At 39.0% G+C, this 20,301-nt stretch overlaps 1 protein-coding gene across 7 annotated transcripts in view; it reads right to left on the bottom strand.

Moving 5' to 3' along the window:
* ITCH (itchy E3 ubiquitin protein ligase) overlaps positions 1–20,301 on the bottom strand; it is a 130,842-nt gene that overhangs the window by 87,737 nt on the left and 22,804 nt on the right. For 5 of the 7 annotated variants that reach the window (XM_047744505.1, XM_047744506.1, XM_047744507.1 and 2 more), the window contains one exon: positions 1,585–1,696. In XM_047744505.1, the coding sequence (XP_047600461.1) occupies positions 1,585–1,654 (70 nt within the window). In that variant the 5' untranslated portion in view covers positions 1,655–1,696. Of the gene's footprint in view, positions 1–1,584; positions 1,697–18,014; positions 18,065–20,301 lie in introns of those variants that run through there. The other 2 variants (XM_047744503.1, XM_047744504.1) reach the window with 2 other exon arrangements.

Raw genomic sequence — 20,301 nt, 5'->3', positions numbered from 1 at the left:
GCTGGCTCAAGTCAGTTGAGCATCCAACTCTTGGTTTCAGCTTGGGTCATGAACTCAGCGTCTTGGGATTGAGCCCTTTGTTGGGTTCTGTGCTTGCATGGAGTCTGCTTGAGATTCTTTCCCTTCTGCTTGCCACACCCCCCTACCCACTCATATGCTCTCTAAAATAAAAAAAATTTTTTAAAGCTGAAATACTATACAAAGAATAATTGTTCTATAAGAAATAAATGCCATTAAAAGGATAAAGGCCAAGGTTTCACTGTGTGATACAGACACATGCATGTCTAGAAAAACTGCAGTGACTCACCAAATAATTCATTTATAAATACCTACAAAGAGACCACATGGTGCCAGACTGTTAAAGCTCTTAGCCCAGGCTACAGAAATTCTATACTATAGCCAAATAGAAGCACTAATGGTTTCTGAGCAGGAATATAATCTAACAAATGGCATATCAGAGCATTAGGAATACTAATATGAAAGCGATATACTTGGTTAGTATGGTTAGAGAGAGAGAGAGAGAGATTAGTTAAGTAATAATAGCAACCAAAGGATTTAAACAGACATTTCTCCAAAAAATATATATAAATGGCCAATAAGCTCATGAAAAGATGTTCAACATCATTAACCACCGGAGAAATGCATATCAAACCCACAATGACATACCATTTTATACCCACTAGGATGTCTATAATCAAAGACAGACAACAAGCAATGGCAAGGATGTGGAGAAAGTAAAACCCTCATACAGGGCTAATGGGAATATAAATGATGTGGATGCTTTGAAAAATACTTCGGAGTTATTCCTCACAAAGTGAAACACATATACTATATGACCCAATGACTCCTCGTAGGTATATACTCAAGAGAACTGAAAAGACAAAATTTCACAAAAGGTTTTCACAAAAACTTGAACATAAATGTTCATAGCATTATTCACAATAGCTAAAGAGTAGAAACAACCCAAACATATACCAACTGATAAATAGATAAATAAAATATAGTATGTTCATACCTGCAATATTATTTGGCAATAAAAAGAAATGAAATACTAATGCATGCTACAATACAGATGAACACTGAAAACATGCTAAGAGGAAAAAGTCATAAACAAAAAGCCATACATTTTACAGTTCCACTTACATGAGAGATCCAGAATAGGCAAATCTACAGACAGGAAGTGTCTGCCTAGGGCTGAGGATGGCTAAGAGACATGGGAAGTCCTCCAGTAATTGACTGTGGTGGCAGTTATACAACAAAATGAGCATACTAAGGACAATGATCAACAATGATCCTCTAAATGAGTAAACTGTGTGCTATGTGAGTTACCTCTCAAGGCCATTAATACAAAACAAAAAACAATAGCAACTGACCAGACACCAATGTTTAATAGGAGAGAAAAAACAAAACCTGCAAAATACCCAAGAATATTCTGAAATAAAAACATAATTTTTATACAACTAAACATTCTTCATTCACCAAGCAAATATTAATTCAACACCTAAAAAAGCCACTGATGATTTTCTTAAGATTATTTTTATCTTGGGGTAAAAAAGTATAGATGTATATCTTTTTAAGACTTACCAGTGATCTGAAGTTGTGATTTCATGGTCAGGCTACCCATTGAACCAAGCTGTGATCCACTGCCAGACATACCACCAATAGGACGGCAAATCTGAGCATGGAAAAGGAGACACTGTAAACATCAAAAGATCCCATATAAAAAATATGTATAGTGCTAACCAGGCTATTTCCATGTCTCACCAAAGACCACACAATAATGGTAGCCTCAACACTGCTAAATAAAATTTCCAATTCTAGTATTCATCCTGTCTAAACTATCAACAAAATGACATTGCTTTCCATTCCTTCTTCCATCGTTTACATTCTTTCCTTGAATTCCCAAGACTCGTTCTCTAGGTTTATGTCCTACCTCACTGATTGTTCTAGGCTCCTTTGAAAATCCCTCCTGTTTTCTCCCCTCTCTTAAAGTTGGAGTGCCCTAGGGCTCAGTTCCTGGTTCCCTCTTAACTTCTCTACACTCATTTCCTCAAGGATATCATCCAGTATTATGGCCTTAAATGTCATCTATATACCAGTGAGTCCCAACTTTGTATTTCTATCCCAGATGTCATTCCTAAACTCCAAACAAGTTCACTTGGGTATCTAAAAAAACATCCCCCCAACACCCCGCCAAATTTCACATCAAACACATCAAACTAAACTGCTGATAGCAATTCCATCCTTTCATATACTTGGGCTAAAAACCTCCACCCCGCCTTTTTTATTTCCTTTCTATCTGTCAGCAATTCAACAGTCTCTGCAGAACATATCCAGAATCCAACCTTTTCTCACCAACTCTACCATCAATCTGTTCATAGTGGTCTCTGACAGCCTGACTTTTCTTCCTGGATTATGCTTCCCTCCTAAATTACTTAATTACCAACCAGTCTCCCTGTTTCTACCTTGTGTCTAGATTCAGTGCCTATTATGAACACAATCAGGATGGAAAGTGTTTAAAACCTGGGATGCCTCAGTGGCTCTGTCAGTTAAGCATCTGCCTTCAGCTCAGGTCATGATCCCACTATCCTGGGATCAAGACCCAAGTCAGACTCCTCGCTCAGCGGGAAGCCTGCTTCTCCCTCTGCCCTTCCCAGCTACTCTTCTGATTCAAAGTGCTTGTAATACAAAAAATCCTCCAAGACATCATTGCAACATTCTATGTAGTTATTACCTTGTCCTCAATGCCCAAAGGATGTATGTTAACAGTACTATGACATCAAGACAAGTGAATCAAGAGACAACAAGTGAAGTCCAATATCTGGGTGCTAATCTTATTATGCATGATACACTACCATTCTAGTTGCTGATCTAAATCAACAATTTATGGCTGGGGAAATATCCTTCTTAATGGTATGGCATACATTAATTATTCTAAGTTAAAATTACAAAGTTGAGAAGAAAATAAACTTAAGGTCTCTACAGAAATAAAATATATTTTAAAAACTCAAATTAACTTCATATAGAAAAGACTCATGGAAGTACAGAATACATTTTTAGGAACAGTGATTCTCCCCCAGATAATTACAGGGAATCACTGTAGTAGTAACAGATGCTCTGTAAAAACATGCTGGTAATTTTAATAATTGATGAACTTATACATATTACTTTTATATATCAAGTATTTTAAATTAAGAAAAATTAAAATAACCATACATATAATAATAAAAAAGAAAACCTAAAGAAACCAACTAATATATATTGGCAACCAGTTAAATCACATATTCGTACCATAGAACAGAATACTATGCAGCCACTGATACAAGTAACTTATTAATGAATGAAGCTAAATGATTACAAGAACATTTAAGTTACAAAATATATACAATATAGTGTATTTTTTGCAAACAAAAATTATATACTGCAGACAAAAATTATATATTTCTATAGGTACCCATAAATAAATGCAAAAAAGGTATACATCTGAAACTGGTCACAGTGGTTACTTTTGTGGAGGAGAAGAATATGTACAGAAGGTGGTCACGGGGATCTTTAGTTTTATATGTATTTTTGAGGTTTCTAAAAGAAAACATGTATCACAGATGATTTGCACAATTTAAAAACAGGCAAGAGAGAATCTATACTTCAAGTCCCATCTTTCCCCCTGAGCTCCAGACTCTTAGGTTTGACCATTATTTACAAATGCATACCTAACTGGTTAAAATGACTAAAATTTTACACTCACCCTGGCCTCAATAGCACCACCATCCATTCAGTTGCTCAAGCCAAACAAAATATGGGCTTTATCTTTCCCTCAATAAATTCCAAAGATTCTGCCTACAAAACATACCCTACTATATAGCTACTTTTCTCCTTCCCTTCTTAAGCATCCAAGTCCAAGCTACAAACATCCATTCCTTCCTTGGCAACAAATTATGAGAAGTTATTAAACTGGTCTCCTTGCTTCTGCACTTGCATCCAGCTCCTGCTCTCTCCCCGTCCCACCATTCTCCACAGAGCAACTAGAGTATGCTTTTAAAAATAAGTTAGATCAGGGGTGCCTGGGTGGCTCAGCTGTTTAAGTGTCTGCCTTCCGCTAAGGTCATAATCCCACAGTCCTGGGATTGAGTCCCGTGTCAGGCTCTCTGCTCACTGGGGCATCTGCTTCTCCTTCTCCCCCTGCAGCTCCCCCTGCTTGTGCTCTCTCACTCTCTCTCAAATAAATAAATCTTTAAAAAAAAAAAAAATCATATTCTACTCTGCTTAACCACTCAGTAACCTCCTATCTCAGTTAAAATAGAATCTAAACTTCTTCCCTGGCTTACAGATGCCTGACTCCATTCTACCCATGACTGACTCTCTGATCTTATCTCGTTATCATTCTCCCCCCTTACCCATTAAAAATCTAGCTTTCTTTCTATTTCTCAAACACACTAGGTCGTTCCAGCCTTACAGCCTTTGTACCTAACTGTTCCCTCTGCTGGGCATGCTTTTTCCTCTGTCTTTAAATAGGTGCACCTGAGTGGCTCAGTAGATTGGGCATTCTGCTCTTGATTTCCACTCAGGTCATGATCTCCCAGTCCTGAAATCAAGCCCCACATTTCTCAGTGGGGAGTCTGCTTGAGGATTCTCCCTCTGCCCCTCCTCCAGCTCATGCACACACGCTCTCTCTTGCTCTCTCTCTCAAATGATTAAATAAATCTTTTTTAAAAAAAATAGCTAACATTTTATATTCAGTCTTCAAGTTAAGTATCACCTCCTCACATCTGTCCGGACTTACCCAATCTAAAGTAGACATCCAATCACTTTATGTGACATTACTGAAAATTTTCTGGCTTATGGACTTTAAAGTCCATAAAAGCAGGCACCTTCTCTACCTTGTTATCAGTGCCTAGAATATTCTGGAAGTTTTGGTGTGTTCTTTTTTTTTTTTTTTAAGTCCACAATTTCACCTGTCACAATACCTAGCATCAAAAATACAAGAAATAACAAGTATTGGCAAGAATGTTCAGAAAAGGGACCCCTGTGCACTGTTAGTAAGAATGTAAATTGGTATGCCACTGTGGAAAACAATATGGAAGTTCCTTAAAAAATTAAAAACAGAAATACCACATGATCCAGTAATTCCACCACTGGGTATTTACCCAAGAAAACCTAAAACATTAATTCAAAAATATATAAGCACCCTTATCTTTACTGCAGTATTATTTACAACAGATAAAATATGGAAGCAACCTAAATGCCCATCAGTAGATAAATGGATAAAGATGTGGTATGTATATACAACAGAGTATTAACCATATTAAAAAAAAAAATCTTGCCATTTATAAGAGCATTGATGGTCCAAGAGGGTATTATGCTAAGTGAAATAAGTTAGAGAAAGACAAATACCATATGCTTTCACTTATACGTGGAATATAAAACACAAAACAAATGAACAAACAAAAAAAGCAGAAGCAGACCCTAAATACAGAGAACCAGCGGTTGCCAGAAGGGAGGGGGTGAGGAGACAAGGCAAAATGGGCAAAGAAAGTGGGAGATACAGACTTCCAGTTATGAAATGAATAAGTCATGGGGATGAAAGGTACAGCATAGGAACACATCAATGGTGTTATAATAGTAACATAGGGTGAGAGATGGCAGCTACACTTGCGGTGTGCATAGCATAATATATAGAGCCATCAAATCACTATGTTGTATACCTGAAAATACTGTAACATTGTGTGTCAACTATATGTCAATTAAAAAAAAAAAAAAAAAGAAAAGTCCAGGGGCGCCTGGGTGGCTCAGTTGGTTGAGCCTCTGCCTTCACCTCAGGTCATGATCTCAGGGTCCTGGGATCGAACCCTGCAACAGAATCCCTGCTCAGCAGGGAGCCTGCTTCCCCCTCTCTCTTTGCCTGCTACTCTACCTACTTGTGATCTCTGTCAAATAAATAAATAAAATCTTTAAAAAAAAAAAAAAAAAGTCCAGGGGCACCTGGCTGCTCAGTCTGGAGTACCTGACTCTCGATCTTGGGGTTGTGAGTTTAAGCCCCACATTGGGTATACAGATTACTTAAAATCTTTTTTACAAAATTAATGAAACTTTAAAAATTAAAAATAAATTAAGTCAGTCAGTGCAGGGATGCCTGGCTGGCTCCGTCCATAGAGCTTGCTCAAGCAGTCGGTAGAGACTCTTGATCTCAGGTTGTAAATTTGAGCCCCTTAAAATCTGACATCTTAATGTCAGGTAGGTGGAATCATACAATTTGAGGCCTTTTCAGATTGCATTCTACCACTCAGCAATATTACTAAAGGTTCCTCCATACCTTTCCATGGCTTGACAACCTTTTCAAATTGCTGAATAATATCCATTGTGTGTTTGGTTTTTGTTTTTTTTTTAAAGATTTTATTTATTTATTTGACACACAGAGATCAAAAGTAGGCAGACAGGCAGGCAGAGAGAAGGGGAAACAGGCTCCCTGCCAAGCAGAGAGCCCAATGCAGGATTATGACCTGAGCCGAAGGCAGAGGCTTTAAGCAACTGAGCCACCCAGGCACCCCTCCACTGTGTATGTGTACCACAGTTTATCCATTCTCCTATTAAAGGACATCTTACTAGCTTCCGGTTTGGGGCAATTATGAAAAAAGCTGCTATAAATATTCATGTACAGGTTATTTGTGGACTTAAGCTTTTAATTCAATTGAATAAATAGGTATACAACTGCTGGATAATGGTAAGCCTATGTTTTAACCCTGTAAGAAACTGCCAAATCATCTTCCAAAGTAGTTGTACTATTCTGCATTCCTACTAGGATTGAAGGAAAATTCCTGGGGCTGTTGGGTGGCTCAGTCAGTTAAGTGTCTGCCTTCAACTCAGGTAGTGATCTCAGGGTCCTAGAATCAAGCCCCGGGTCGGGTTCCCTGCTTCGTGGAGAATCTGCTTCTGCCCCACCCCCACAACTCATGCTTGCTGTTACTGTCTCTAATAAATAAATAATTTTAAAAAATTCTTATTGTTCTGTATCTTCACCAGCTTTTGGTATTATTAGCTTTTCAAAATCTTGCCAATCTAACAGATGTACAGTGATATTTCACTGATGGTATAATTTGTAATTCCCATGATATTGAACATCTTTTCATATGCCTATGTGGCATCTATGTATATTGTTTGGTAGGGTATCTCTTCAAAGCTTTTGCTCAATTTTTACTTGTTTCTACATTATTACATTTTAAGAGTTCTTTATGTATTTTAGAAACAAGTCCTTTAACAGACTTGTGTTTTGCAAGTATTTTCTCACAGCCTATGGCTTTCTCCTTTCATTCTCTTAACAGTGTAAATGTTCCAAACTGTGGGTGTACGTGGGGGTGGGGGTGGGGGTGGTTTCCTCACACCAACAACCAATTCTCTGACACAGCTGGGTGTCTTACAGCTTAATTCTTAATTCTTATTCACCCAGACATAGTGTCAGATCCCACAGGTTAAGTGATCAGTCCTACAAGCTCCCCCGACCCCACTTCAGATGCTAGTCTCAAGTCCAGGATGCCTTGTGCTGACTAACCAGCTATATACCAGAGGTTCTAATGACCACCTCCTTGGGTTTGATTAATTTGCTAGAGTGGCTCACAAATTCCTAGATTACCAGTTTATTATAAAGGATATTACTAACAGCCAGATGAAAGAGATGCACAGGGCACAGTATGGAGAAAAGGTATGAAGTTTCAGATCCTCAGCCAGTGCACTACTCTCCCCAAATCTTCCTGTATTCACCAACCTAGAACCTCTCCGAACTCCATCCTTTTAGATTTTTCTGGAGGCTCTGTTACACAGGTGTGGCTGATTAAATCACTGACCATTATCAATTGAACTCAGATCTCCAGCCCTCTCCTCATTGGGGGTGGGAGGGAACTAAAAGTGCCAATCTCTAATCACATGGTTGGCTCCAATGACAACCAGCTTCCACCTTAAGACAACTTTTTTTTTTTTAAAGATTTTATTTATTTATTCATTTGACAGAGATGACAAGTAGGCTGAGAGGCAGGCAGAGAGTGAGAGGAGGAAGCAGGCTCCCTGCTGAGCAGAGAGCCTGATGCGGGGCCTGATCCCAGGAACCTGGGATCATAACCTGAGCGGAAGGCAGAGGCTTTAACCCACTGAGCCACCCAGGCGCCCCCTTAAGACAACTTCTAAAAGTCACCTCATTAACCTAAGAAAAGATACTTTATCACTCTCATCACTTAGGAAATTCCAAGAGTTTTAGGAGCTCTATGTCAGGAACAGGACTGAAAAGCAGATACATATTTTTTATTATAAGATCACAGTATCACATAGTGCATTTTTTAAAAGAGATTTTATTTATTTATTTGACAGAGAGAGAGAGAGAGCGAGAGAGGGAACACAAGCAGGGGGAGTGGGAGAAGGAGGCTTCTTGCTGAGCAGGGAGCCTGATATGGGGCTCAATCCCAGGACCCTGGGATCATGACGTAAGCCAAAGGCAGACACTTAACAACTGAACCAACCAAGGCGTCCCTCACTTAGTGCATTTTAATAAAGTCCAATTTGTTAAGTTTCATCTTTCATGGATTGTGCTTTTGGTGTCACATCTAAAAACTCACTGTCATCTCTTCAACAAATGGTGCTGGGACAACTGCACAACCATATGTAAAAAAAAAAAAAGAAAAAAAGCTGGACCCCTACAAAAGAACTGTGGTTGTATGTTTTGACCTGTCCAGAAGTTACATGAAGGACTGATAGGCTCAAGGACTTCTCTTGCCTTTGTTCTCTTGTATGGCAGCTTCCTTGGGGCTGAGATAGCCAGGCAGTGTTTGCCAAAAGTATTTAAAAGCAAAGGCAGTAACCGATGCTTCCCGGGGAAAGGGATAATAGGTGGGGCGCACAACAGATATACTGAAAAGACTGGGAAGAAAGAGACTAGAGAATAAGACATATTGGGGCAATGAGGGCTTTGAAACACTCTTGGGTATTATGTTAAATCTAGAAGTCCCTGCAAAGGCCAAGGGGTGGATTGGTGCTCAGAAGGGCTAGGAGAAGATCCTGGCCCTTAACTCTGATTGACCTTCAGGCTCCATGCAAACAGGAAATAAAGGCTAAGACAGTTTTAAATTGCCTAACCACAGGAGTGTCCAAACACAGCCAATCTGCAAACATGGTAGTGTTTGGGGGTTTTTTGGTTGCAAGTTTTTAAGGATATCCGTCAATCACTAGCTGAACACTAATCTAACAGAACACAGACTTCAGTGGCCACACATGACAAAGAATACAGACTACACAAAATTAGTTTGGAAAGGTCATCGAATAAGCAAACAACCACAACGAGCAGCAATAAGAAACCATGAAATAGGGGGCACCTGTGTGGTTCAGTTGGCTAATTGTTGGGTTTTTATTTTGGGCGCAGGGTCATGATCTCAAGGTCCTGGGTTCGAACCCTGCATCCTGACTCATGCTGAGCAGTGTCTGCCTGGTTCTCTCTCCCTCTCCCTCTGCCCCTCCCCCTGCACACACGTGCTCTAAATAAATAAATCTTTAAAAAAAGAGAGAAAAGAGAAGAAACCATGAAGTGGCAGATGAATTTTATTTCCAGAACATTAATAATGTTCAGTTTTTCATACTAGCAAACCAAATTCAACAGCACATTAAAAGGCTTACTACACTATGACCATGTGGGATTCATCACTGGGTTGCAAGGATGGATCAACATATAAAAATCAGTGTGTTATAATTAAAACAAAGCTAAAAATCACATGATCATCACAACTGATGTAAAAATAAGTATTTGACAAAATTCAATAGTCTTTCATGATAAAAACTGTTGAACTAGGAACAGAAGAAAATTACCTCAACAAAATGAATGGTATATATTGAAAGCCCACAACTAATATCACACTCAGTGGTGAAAAATTAAAAGCTTGTCTTCTAATACTAGGAATAAGACAGAATGCTAACTCCCACTGCTTTTATTTCATATAATACTCCTAGCCAGAGCAAGCAGACCAGGAAAAAAAAACAAACAGAACAACCCCACTTACAACAGCACCAAAAAGAATAAAATACTCAGGAATAAACTTAAGGAGATGAAACTGCAAAACTTAGGGTGTCTGGGTGGCTCAGTCGGTTAAGCATCTGCCTTTGGCTCAGGTCATGATCCCAGGGGCCTGGGACTGAGCCCCGCACCCAGCTCCCTGCTCAGTGGGGAGTCTGCTTCTCCCTCTCCCTTCTCCTCACTCATGTTCTCTCTCTCTCATGTTGTCTCTCTCTCATAAATAAATTAAAAAACTACAAAACTCTGCTGAAAGAAATTAAAGAAGCCACAAATAAATGGAAGGACATCCATATTCATGGGTTGAAAGATTTACAGACTCAGTGCAATCCCATTCAAAATTCCAATGGCATTTTTTTGAAGGAAAAAAACCTAAAATTCAACTAGAACCAGATATAAAAGCAAAAGTAAAATAAAGTGGATATAAATTAAAAATTAAAATTTTTGTGCTTCAAAACTACCATCAAGAAGCGAGAAGCCAGGGTACCTGGGCGGCTCACTTGGTCAAGCAACTGCCTTCAGCTCAGGTCATGATCCTGGAGTCCCACATCAGGCTCCCTGCTCAGTGGGGAGTCTGTTTCTCCCTCTGATCCTGCCCCCCAATGCTCGCTCTCTCTCTCTCTCTCTCTCAAATAAATAAATATATAAATCTTTTTTAAAAAAAGAAGTGAGAAGCCGGAGGTGCTTGGGTGGCTGAGTTGGCTTAGTCTCTGACAGATGATTTCAGCTCAGTCATGATCTCACGGTGGTGAGATCAAGCCCTTCACACTGAGCCCCGTGTGGGGAGGGATCCTTACTTAGAAGGGATTCTACTTGGGATTCTCTCTCCCTCTCCCTTTGTCCCTCCCCCAAAGCAGAGGCGGATGGGCCGGTGCACATGCACACTCTCTCTAAAATAAATAAATCTTGGGGGAAAAAAAGTGAGAAGCCAACCCACAAAATGCAAGATAATTTCTGTAAATCATATATATCCAACAAAAAGTATCTAAATATCTAAGGAGCTGTCACAAAAGGCAATGACTGAAAAACTGGCAAAATACCTAAATGGACATTTCTCTAAAGATACACAAATGGCCAATAAGCACATGAAAAGATACTCAACATCATTAATCATCAGAGACATGCAAATTAAAACCGAAATAAGATACCACTTCACACCTACTAGGATGCCTATAATCAAAATGACCAATAACTACTGTTAATGAGGATATACATAAGTTAGAACTTTCATACAGTGCTAATGCAAATGTAAAATGATGCAACTGCAATGGTTCCTCAAGAAGTAAAACACTGAATTACCAGGTGATATAGCTATTCTTCTCCAGGGATACACCCAAAAGAAATGAAAACATATGTCCACACAAAAACCTGAACATGAATGTTGACAGCATTATTCATAATAGTCAGAAAACAAATAACCCAAATGGCCATCAAATAATGAATGGATTTTTAAAGTGTGGTATATTCATACAATGCAATATTATTCAGCAATAAAAAGAAATGAAGCACTGGTAAAATCTGTATCACAAACCCTGAAAATACTAAGCTAAGTGAAAGAAGCCAGTCACAAAGGACCAGATTATTATAGGATTCCATTTACACAGTATGTCCAGAGTCAACTAAACTATAGAGACAGTAAGTAGATCATTGGTTGCCTAGGGCTGAGCAGACGTGGCACTTGGAGTGAGAACTAAGAGATGCAGAGAACTATACATTTTCAATGGGTATATTGTATGGTGTGTGAACTACATATCAATAAAACTATTTAAGACAAAAAAAACAAAAAAAATTTAGGACAATTTTTTTTATTTTTCTAGGCTAAAATGTTTTATTACCAATGGATCCTCACTAGAAGAAATTCTACACTTGATCTTAGCTGAAAGGCCAAGAAGTTTTAAGAAATTCTAAAGGAGGGCGCCTGGGTGGCTCAGTGGGTTAAAACTCTGCCTTCGGCTCAGGTCATGATCTCAGGGTCCTGGAATCGAGTCCCGCATCATGCTCTCTGCTCAGCGGAGCCTGCTTCCCTTCCTCTCTCTCTGCCTGCCTCTCTGCCTACTAGTGATCTCTCTCTCTCTCTCTCTCTCTCTCTCTGTCAAATAAATAAATAAATAAATAAAATCTTAAAAAAAAATTCTAAAGGATGTACTTCAGGAATAAAGACAATGATTCTTAAAAGAAGTTCTGCACCTCAAGATAAAAAAGTGACTAAGAAAGTGGTAAACATTAGGTAAATATAAAATATGTGAAAGAACATCTAATTCGAGGATTTAAAAATATAAAGCTAAAATACTGAAATGAAAATCAGGAATGAAGATAACTGGAGTTTATTTCTAAGATCTTCCTATTGCTCAGCAAGGCAAAGATACTGATTAACTTTTGTGAAGTTAATATGCAAGTTAAAATTTCAAAAGGAAGCAGTAAAAAAATTAAAAACAGAGTGCACATATTCCAAACCAGTATGGAGAAAAGAGATTTGAGAGAAAAAGAAATACAAATCTAAAAGAATGCAGGAAGTAAACAAAAAGAGAAAAATGAAATATGTAGAGAAAGGTCTTTAACAAAATGATAGATTACACATGCATGTCTGAATCCCCTTTCAAATTCCCTCTAAACTCTGCAAAAGAGACACCTGGGTGGCTCAGTTGATTGGGCATTTGCCTTCAGCTTAGGCTGTGAACTGAGGGTCCTAGGATAGAGCCCCACATCAGGCTCCATGCTCAGCAAGGAGCCTGTTTCTCCCTCTGCCTGCCACCCCCCATGCTTGTGGTTTCTCTCTGACAAGTAAATAAAATCTTTTCTAAAAAATGTCCCCCCCCACCCCGGGGCGCCTGGGTGGCTCAGTGGGTTAAAGCCTCTGCCTTAGCTCAGGTCATGATCCCAGGGTCCTGGGATTGAGCCCTGAGTCGGGCTTTCTGCTCAGCAGGGAGCCTGCTTACCTTCCTCTCTCTCTGCCTGCCTCTCTGCCTACTTGTGATCTCTGTCTGTCAAATAAACAAATAAATAAATAAAATCTTAAAAAAAAAAGTCCCCCCAAGATCCTTACCTCCTGATATTAAAACTCTTGTGTAATTCCCCTGACAGTGACACATGGTTGGCTTATACAACCAACAGAATATGGTGGAAGTGTACTATATTTAAAGTGTACTATATTTAAAGCTAGGTCATAAAAAGGCATTACAAATTTTTGCCTTGATCCCTAGGATTGCTTATTCTGGGAGAAGTCAACTACCATACTATGTAGACATTTAAGTGGTCCTATGGAGATTTCTAGGTAAAAAGGAAATGAAGCCTCCCACTAAAGCCAGCACCAATTTGCTAACCATGAGTGAGCCACCTTGGAAGTAGATCTTCCAATTCCAGTCAAGACTAAAGATGAATGCAGCCTGATATCTAACTGATTTCAAGAGGTACCTTAAGCCACAACTGCTCAGCCAAGCTACTCCCAAATTTCTCAACCATAGAAACTGCAGAAGATACTAAGTTATTATTATTTTAAGCCCCAGAACTTCAGGATAATCTATTGCATAGCAACAGGACACTAACAGAGAAACCATGGTATAATCTTGGCTAAGTACTAGGGTAATATAAGATCTCTGCTCTAAATTCCATGAAAAAAAACTTACACTGAAGTACTAGCCTAACATGCTTAGAACCTATCCTTAAGTTTTTACAATTCAAATAGAACAGTATGTACTTATTTTACATTTGGTAATGATTTATTTCTTAAAAGGCAAAATAAAGGGTAGGATGAATTATGTGACAGTGACCATTTAATTTTTCATACAAACTGGAAAGGTTTTGATTGTGAACAGGGACAAGATGAGATGCTGTGTCAACAGGAATAAACCAGACCTATACTAGGCAAACCATGACATAAAGCCACCCTAATTATGCATTATAGGTATGGAAATTTAAACTGCTAAAATAAGGTGGTATAAAAGAAAAAGTATTAAATTCAGGAGACTGCAATAAATTACAAGCATCATCATAATAAAAAATTATTAGTTTGGGCACCTGGGTGGCTCAGTCAGTTAAGCATCCTACTTTTGATTTTGGCTCAGGTCATGACCTCGGGGTTGTGAGTCCTATATCAGGATCTGTGCTGGGCATGGAGCCTGCTTAAGATTCTCTCTCTCCCTTTCCCTCTACCCTTAAAAAAAAAAAAAAAATTAGTTTGAGGGCACCTGAATGGCTCAGTCAGTGGAGATGCGACTCTTGACCTCAGGTTTATGAGTTCAAGATCCACCTGGGTGTAGAAATTACTTAAAACCAAAATCTTAAAAAAAAAAAAAAAAAAAAAAAGGCACCTGGGTGGTTCAGTCATTATGCGTTTGCCTTCCACTCAGGTCATGATCCCAGGGTCCTGGGATAAAGCCCCTGGGTTGAACTTCCTGCTCAGTAGGAAGCCTGCTTCTCCCTCTCCCATTCCCCCTGCTTAAGTGTTCCTTCTGTTCAGGTATCTCTCTCAAATAAATAAAAAAAAATCTTAAAAAAAAAAATAACTAGTTTGGTGAACAATCATGTGCTGGGAACCATTTTAAAGAATTTTACACGTACTAATCCATTTAGTATAATCCCCCCGTAATGAGCTGAGTAGTGGCTCCCAAAATATGTTCACATCCTATTTCCTGAAACCTACAAATGTGACCTTACTTGGAAAAAGGGTCTTCTACACATCTAATTAGGAATTTCTAGATGGTGGCATCCCAGATTATCCAGCTGGACCTTAACAGATAGTAACAACTGTCCTGTTAAGAAACACACAGAAAGTAGAAGAAAAAAAGGCCATGTGAAGACAGGCAGAGATTAAAATTATGTAGCCACAAGCCAAGAGACACCTAGAACCACCGGGTGGTAGCAAAAGGAAGGAAGGATTCTCCCCAAAGCTTTTAAAGCAAATGCAGCTATCCTGACATCTTGCCTTCAGACTTCTAGCCTCCAGAACTGTGAGAAATTCTCTATTTTAGGTCATCAAGTTTGAGGTAATTTGTTATAGCAGTCACTGGAAATTAATACACTCCCTATGACATAGATACTACTATCAACATTTTGCCAATGATGAAACAAGCACAGAAATGTTAAGTAATCAAATAAACCAGAAGATCTGGGGATAAGAATAAAAAGTAATAAGATGTAATTAAAAAAAACTTGTTTGGAAATAGTATTTGGAGGCTGGTCATATGGACTGAGTTTGCTGTCAAAATTTAGCTGAGCTTAATAAATGAAGAAGAAATGAAAGAATCAGTATTTTGCAACCTGAACAGATGATGGCATTTTAATATATATCCACAAACTATCTGATATTCCTCCCTTCAAAAGATGGAACCTAATACCCTGTCTCTTGAATGCAGGCCAGATTTAGTTACTCTCTTATAATGAACAGAATGTGGCAGAAAGGACAGTATGTGACTTCCACGGTGAGGGCATAAAAAGCAATGCCACAACAATGTATAAAGATACAATTCTGTAACATAGATAACTAAAATGGGTACTGACAGAGCTGTAAAGGAACAGCTTTTGTATATTATTGAAATTAAGTGGTTATCAACCCTACAGGAAATACTGAAAATGGTCCTCTAAAATAGGAAGCTTAAAAGTAACATACACCAGAAAGGAACAGAGACAATATATAGTAACAGTCACCTTACAGGCAATACAATAGCACTAAAATCCTATCTTTCAATAGTTACCCTGACTGTAAATGGGTTAAATACCCCAATCAAAAGACACAAGGTGGGGCGCCTGGGTGGCTCAGCGGGTTAAGCCGCTGCCTTCGGCTCAGGTCATGATCTCAGGGTCCTGGGATCGAGCCCCGCATCAGGCTCTCTGCTCAGAAGCCTGCTTCTTCCTCTCTCTCTGCCTGCCTCTCTGCCTACTTGTGATCTCTCTGTCAAATGAATAAATAAAATCTTAAAAAAAAAAAAAAAAAAGACACAAGGTACCAAAATGGATAAAAAAGTAAGACCTATAGATATGCTGTCTGCAAGAGACTCAAAGACACCTCCAGATTTAAAGTGAGGGGGTGGAAAACCACTTACCATGCTAATGGACATCAAAAGAAGTCTGGGGTGGCAATCCTTGTATAAGACAAATTAGATTTTAAACCAAAAACTATAATAAGAGATGAGGAAGGACACTATCATACTTAAAGAGTCTGTCCAACAAGAAGATCTAATAATTTTAAATATCTATACCCCTAACATGGTAGCAGCCAATTATATAAACCAGTTAATATCAAAGAAATATATTGACAGTAATACAATAATAGTAGGGGAGTTTAACATCCCCCTCACTGAAATGGACAGATGATCTAAGCAAAAGATCAACAGGGAAATAAAGGCTTTAAATGACACACTGGACCAGATGGACATCACAGATATATTCGGAACACTCCATCCCAAAGCCACAGAATACACATTCTTCTCTAGTGTACATGGAACATTCTCCAGAACAGATCACATCCTGGGTCATAAATAAGGTCTCAACCGGTACCAAAACATTAGGATCATTCCCTACATATTTTCAGACTGCAATGCTTTGAAACTAGAACTCAATCACAAGAGAAAAGTTGGAAAGAACTCAAATACAGGGAGGCTAAAGAGCATCCTACTAAAGGATGAATGGATCAACCAGGAAATTAAAGAATTTTTTAAAAATTCATGGAAACAAATGAAAATAAAAACACAACTGTTCAAAATCTTTGGGACACATCAAAGGCAGTCCTGACAGCAAAGTATATAGCAATACAAGCCTTTCTCAAGAAACAAGAAAGGGGACGCCTGGGTGGCTCGGTCGGTTAAGGAGCTGCCTTCGGCTCAGGTCATGATCCCAGCGTTCTGAGATCAAGTCCCACATCAGGCTCCTTGCTTGGCAGGGAGCCTGCTTCTCCTTCTGCCTCCTACTCTGCCTGCCTGTGCTTTCTCTCTCTGAAAAAAAGAAAGAAAGAAAGAAAGAAAGAAAGAAAGAAAGAAAGAAAGAAAGAAAGAAAGAAAGAAAGAAAGAAGGAAGGAAGGAAGGAAGGAAGGAAGGAAGGAAGGAAGGAAGGAAGGAAGGAAAGAAAGAAAGAAAGAAAGAAAGAAAAAGAAACACAACCTAACCCTATACCTAAAGGAGTTGGAGAAAGAACAGCAAAGAAAGCCTAACCTCAGCAGGAGAAGAGAAATCATAAAGATCAGAGCAGAAATCAAAGAAAAAGAAACCAAAAGAACAATAGAACAGATCAACGAAACTAGGAGCTGGTTCTTTGAAAGAATTAGTAAGATTGATAAACCCCTGGCCAGACTTGTCAAAAACAAAATAGAAAAGACCCAAGTTAATAAAATCATGAATGAAAGAGGAGAGATCACAACCAACACCAAAGAAATACAAACAATTATAAGAACATAGTATGAACAACTATATTCCAGCAAATTTGACAATCTGGAAGAAATGGATGCATTCCTAGAGATGTATAAATGACCAAAACTGAACCAGGAAGAAATAGAAAATCTGAACAGACCCATAACCAGTAAGGAAATTGAAGCAGTTATCAAAAATTTCCCAACAAGGGGAGCCTGGGTGGCTCAGAGGGTTAAGCCTTTGCCTTCAGCTCAGGTCATGATCTCAGGGTCCTGGGATCGAGCCCCACGTTGAGTTCTCTGCTCAGCAGGGAGCCTGCTTCCCCATTTCTATCTGCCTACCTCTCTGCCTACTTGTGATCTCTCTGTGAAGTAAATAAAAAAATCTTTAAAAAAAAAAAATTTCCCAACAAGAGCCTAGGGCCAGATGGCTTCCCAGGGGAATTCTACCAAACATTTAAAGAAGAATTAGTACTTATTCTCCTGAAATGGTTCCAAAAAATAGAAATGGAAGGAAAACTTCCAAACTCATTTTATGAGGCCAGCATTACCTTGATCCCCAAAACAGACAAAGACCCCATCAAAAAGGAAAATTACAGACCAATATCCTTGATGAACACAGATGCAAAAATTCTTACCAAAATACTAGCCAATAGGATCCAACAGTACATTAAAAGGATTATTCACCATGACCAACTGGGATTTATTCCTGGGCTGCAAGGGTGGTTCAACATCTGCAAATCAATCAACGTGGTATAGTACATTAATAAAGGGAAGAACAAGAACCATATGATACTCTCAACAGATGCAGAAAAAACATCCCTTCTTGATTAAAACTCTTCACAGTATAGGGATAGAGGGTACATACCTCAATATCATCAAAGCCATCTATGAAAAACCCACACCAAATATCATTCCCCAAGGAGAAAAACTGAGAGCTTTCCCCCTAAGGTCAGGAACATAGCAGGGATGCCCACTATCACCACTGCTATTCAACATAGTACTAGAAGTCCTAGCTTCAGCAATCAGACAACAAAAATAAATAAAGGCATCCAAATCAGCAAAGAAGTCAAACTCTCACTTTTTGCAGATGGTATGGTACTTTTTGTGGAAAACCCAAAAGACTCTACCCCCAAAACTGCTAGAACTCATAAAAGAATTCAGTAAAATGGCAGGATATAAAATCAATGCACAGAAATCGGTTGCCTTTCTATACACCAACAGCAAGACAGAAGAAAGAGAAATTAAGGAGTTGATCCCACTTACAATCACACCCAAAACCATAAGATACCTAGGAATAAATCTAACCAAAGAGGCAAAGTACCTGTACTCAGAAAACTATAAAATACTCATGGAAGAAACTGAGGAAGACACCAAAAAAATGGGAAAAAGTTTCATGCTCATAGACTGGAAGAACAAATATTGTGAAATGTCTTTGCTACCTAGAGCAATCTACACATTCAATGCAATCCCTATCAAAATACCATCAACATTTTTCAAATAAATCCAAATAATCCTAGAACTTGTATGGAACCAGAAAAGACCCCAAAAGGCCAGAGGAATGTTGAAAAAGAAAACCAAAGCTAGTGGCATCACAATTCTGGACTTTAAGCTCTATTACAAAGCTGTAATCACCAAGCAGTATGGTACTGGCACAAAAAAGACACATAGATCAATGGAACAGAAGAGAGAGCCCAGAAATGGACTCTCAACTCTATGGTCAACTAATCTTCAACAAAGCAGGAAAGAATGTCCAATGGAAAAAAGATAGTCTCTCTAACAAATGGTGTTAGGAAAACTGGACAGCCACATGCAGAAGAAACTGACCATTTCCTTACACCACACACAAAAACAGACTCAAAATGGATGAAAGACCTAATGGTGAGACAAGAATCCATCAAAATCCTTGAGAACACAGGCAGCAACCTCTTCGACCTCAGCCACAGCAAATTCTTCCCAGGAATATCGCCAAAGGCAAGAGAAACAAGAGCAAAAATGAACTATTGGGACTTCATCAAGATCAAAAGCTTTTGCACAGCAAAGGAAAGAGTCAACAAAACCAAGACAACCAACAAAATGGGGGAAGGTATTTGCAAATGACATATCAGATAAAGGGCTAGTATCCACAATCTATAAAGAACTTATCAAACTCAACACCCAAAGAACAAATAATCTAATCAAGAAATGGGCAGAAAACACAGACAATTCTGCAAAGACATCCAAATGGCCAACAGACACATGAAAAAGTGCTCAACATCACTCGGCATCAGGGAAATACAAATCAAACCACAGTGAGATACCACCTCACACCAGTCAGAATGGCTGGAAACAACAGGTGTTGGCGAGGATGTGGAGAAAGGGGAACCCTCCTACACTGTTGGTGGGAATGCAAGCTGGTGCAGCCACTCTGGAAAACAGTATGGAGGTTTCTCAAAAGTTGAAAGTAAAGCTACCCTATGATCCAGCAATTGCATCACGGGGTATTTACCAAAAGGATACAAATGTGGTGATCTGAAGGGGCACGCACACCCCAAATGTTTATAACAGCGTTGTCCACAATTGCCAAACTATGGAAAGAGCTTCAATGTCCATCAACAGATGAATGGATAAAGAAAATGTGATACACACACGTGCGCACCTACATACACACATAATGGAATATTACGCAGACATAAAAAAAAAAAAAAAAAACAAAACCCTGCCATTTTCAACAATGTGGATGGAACTAAAGGGTATTATGCTAAGTGAAATAAGTCAGAGAAAGATAATACCAGGCCGCCTGGGTGGCTCAGTGGGTTAAGCCGCTGCCTTCGGCTCAGGTCATGATCTCAGGGTCCTGGGATCGAGTCCCACATCGGGCTCTCTGCTCAGCAGGGAGCCTGCTTCCCTCTCTCTCTCTGCCTGCCTCTCTGTCTACTTGTGATC

This window comes from Lutra lutra, chromosome 9 (assembly GCF_902655055.1).
Source record: "Lutra lutra chromosome 9, mLutLut1.2, whole genome shotgun sequence".
NCBI classification, from domain to species: Eukaryota; Metazoa; Chordata; class Mammalia; order Carnivora; family Mustelidae; genus Lutra; species Lutra lutra.
Note: the sequence above shows the minus strand (reverse complement) of the source record. Positions and strands in the feature narration are given on the sequence as shown.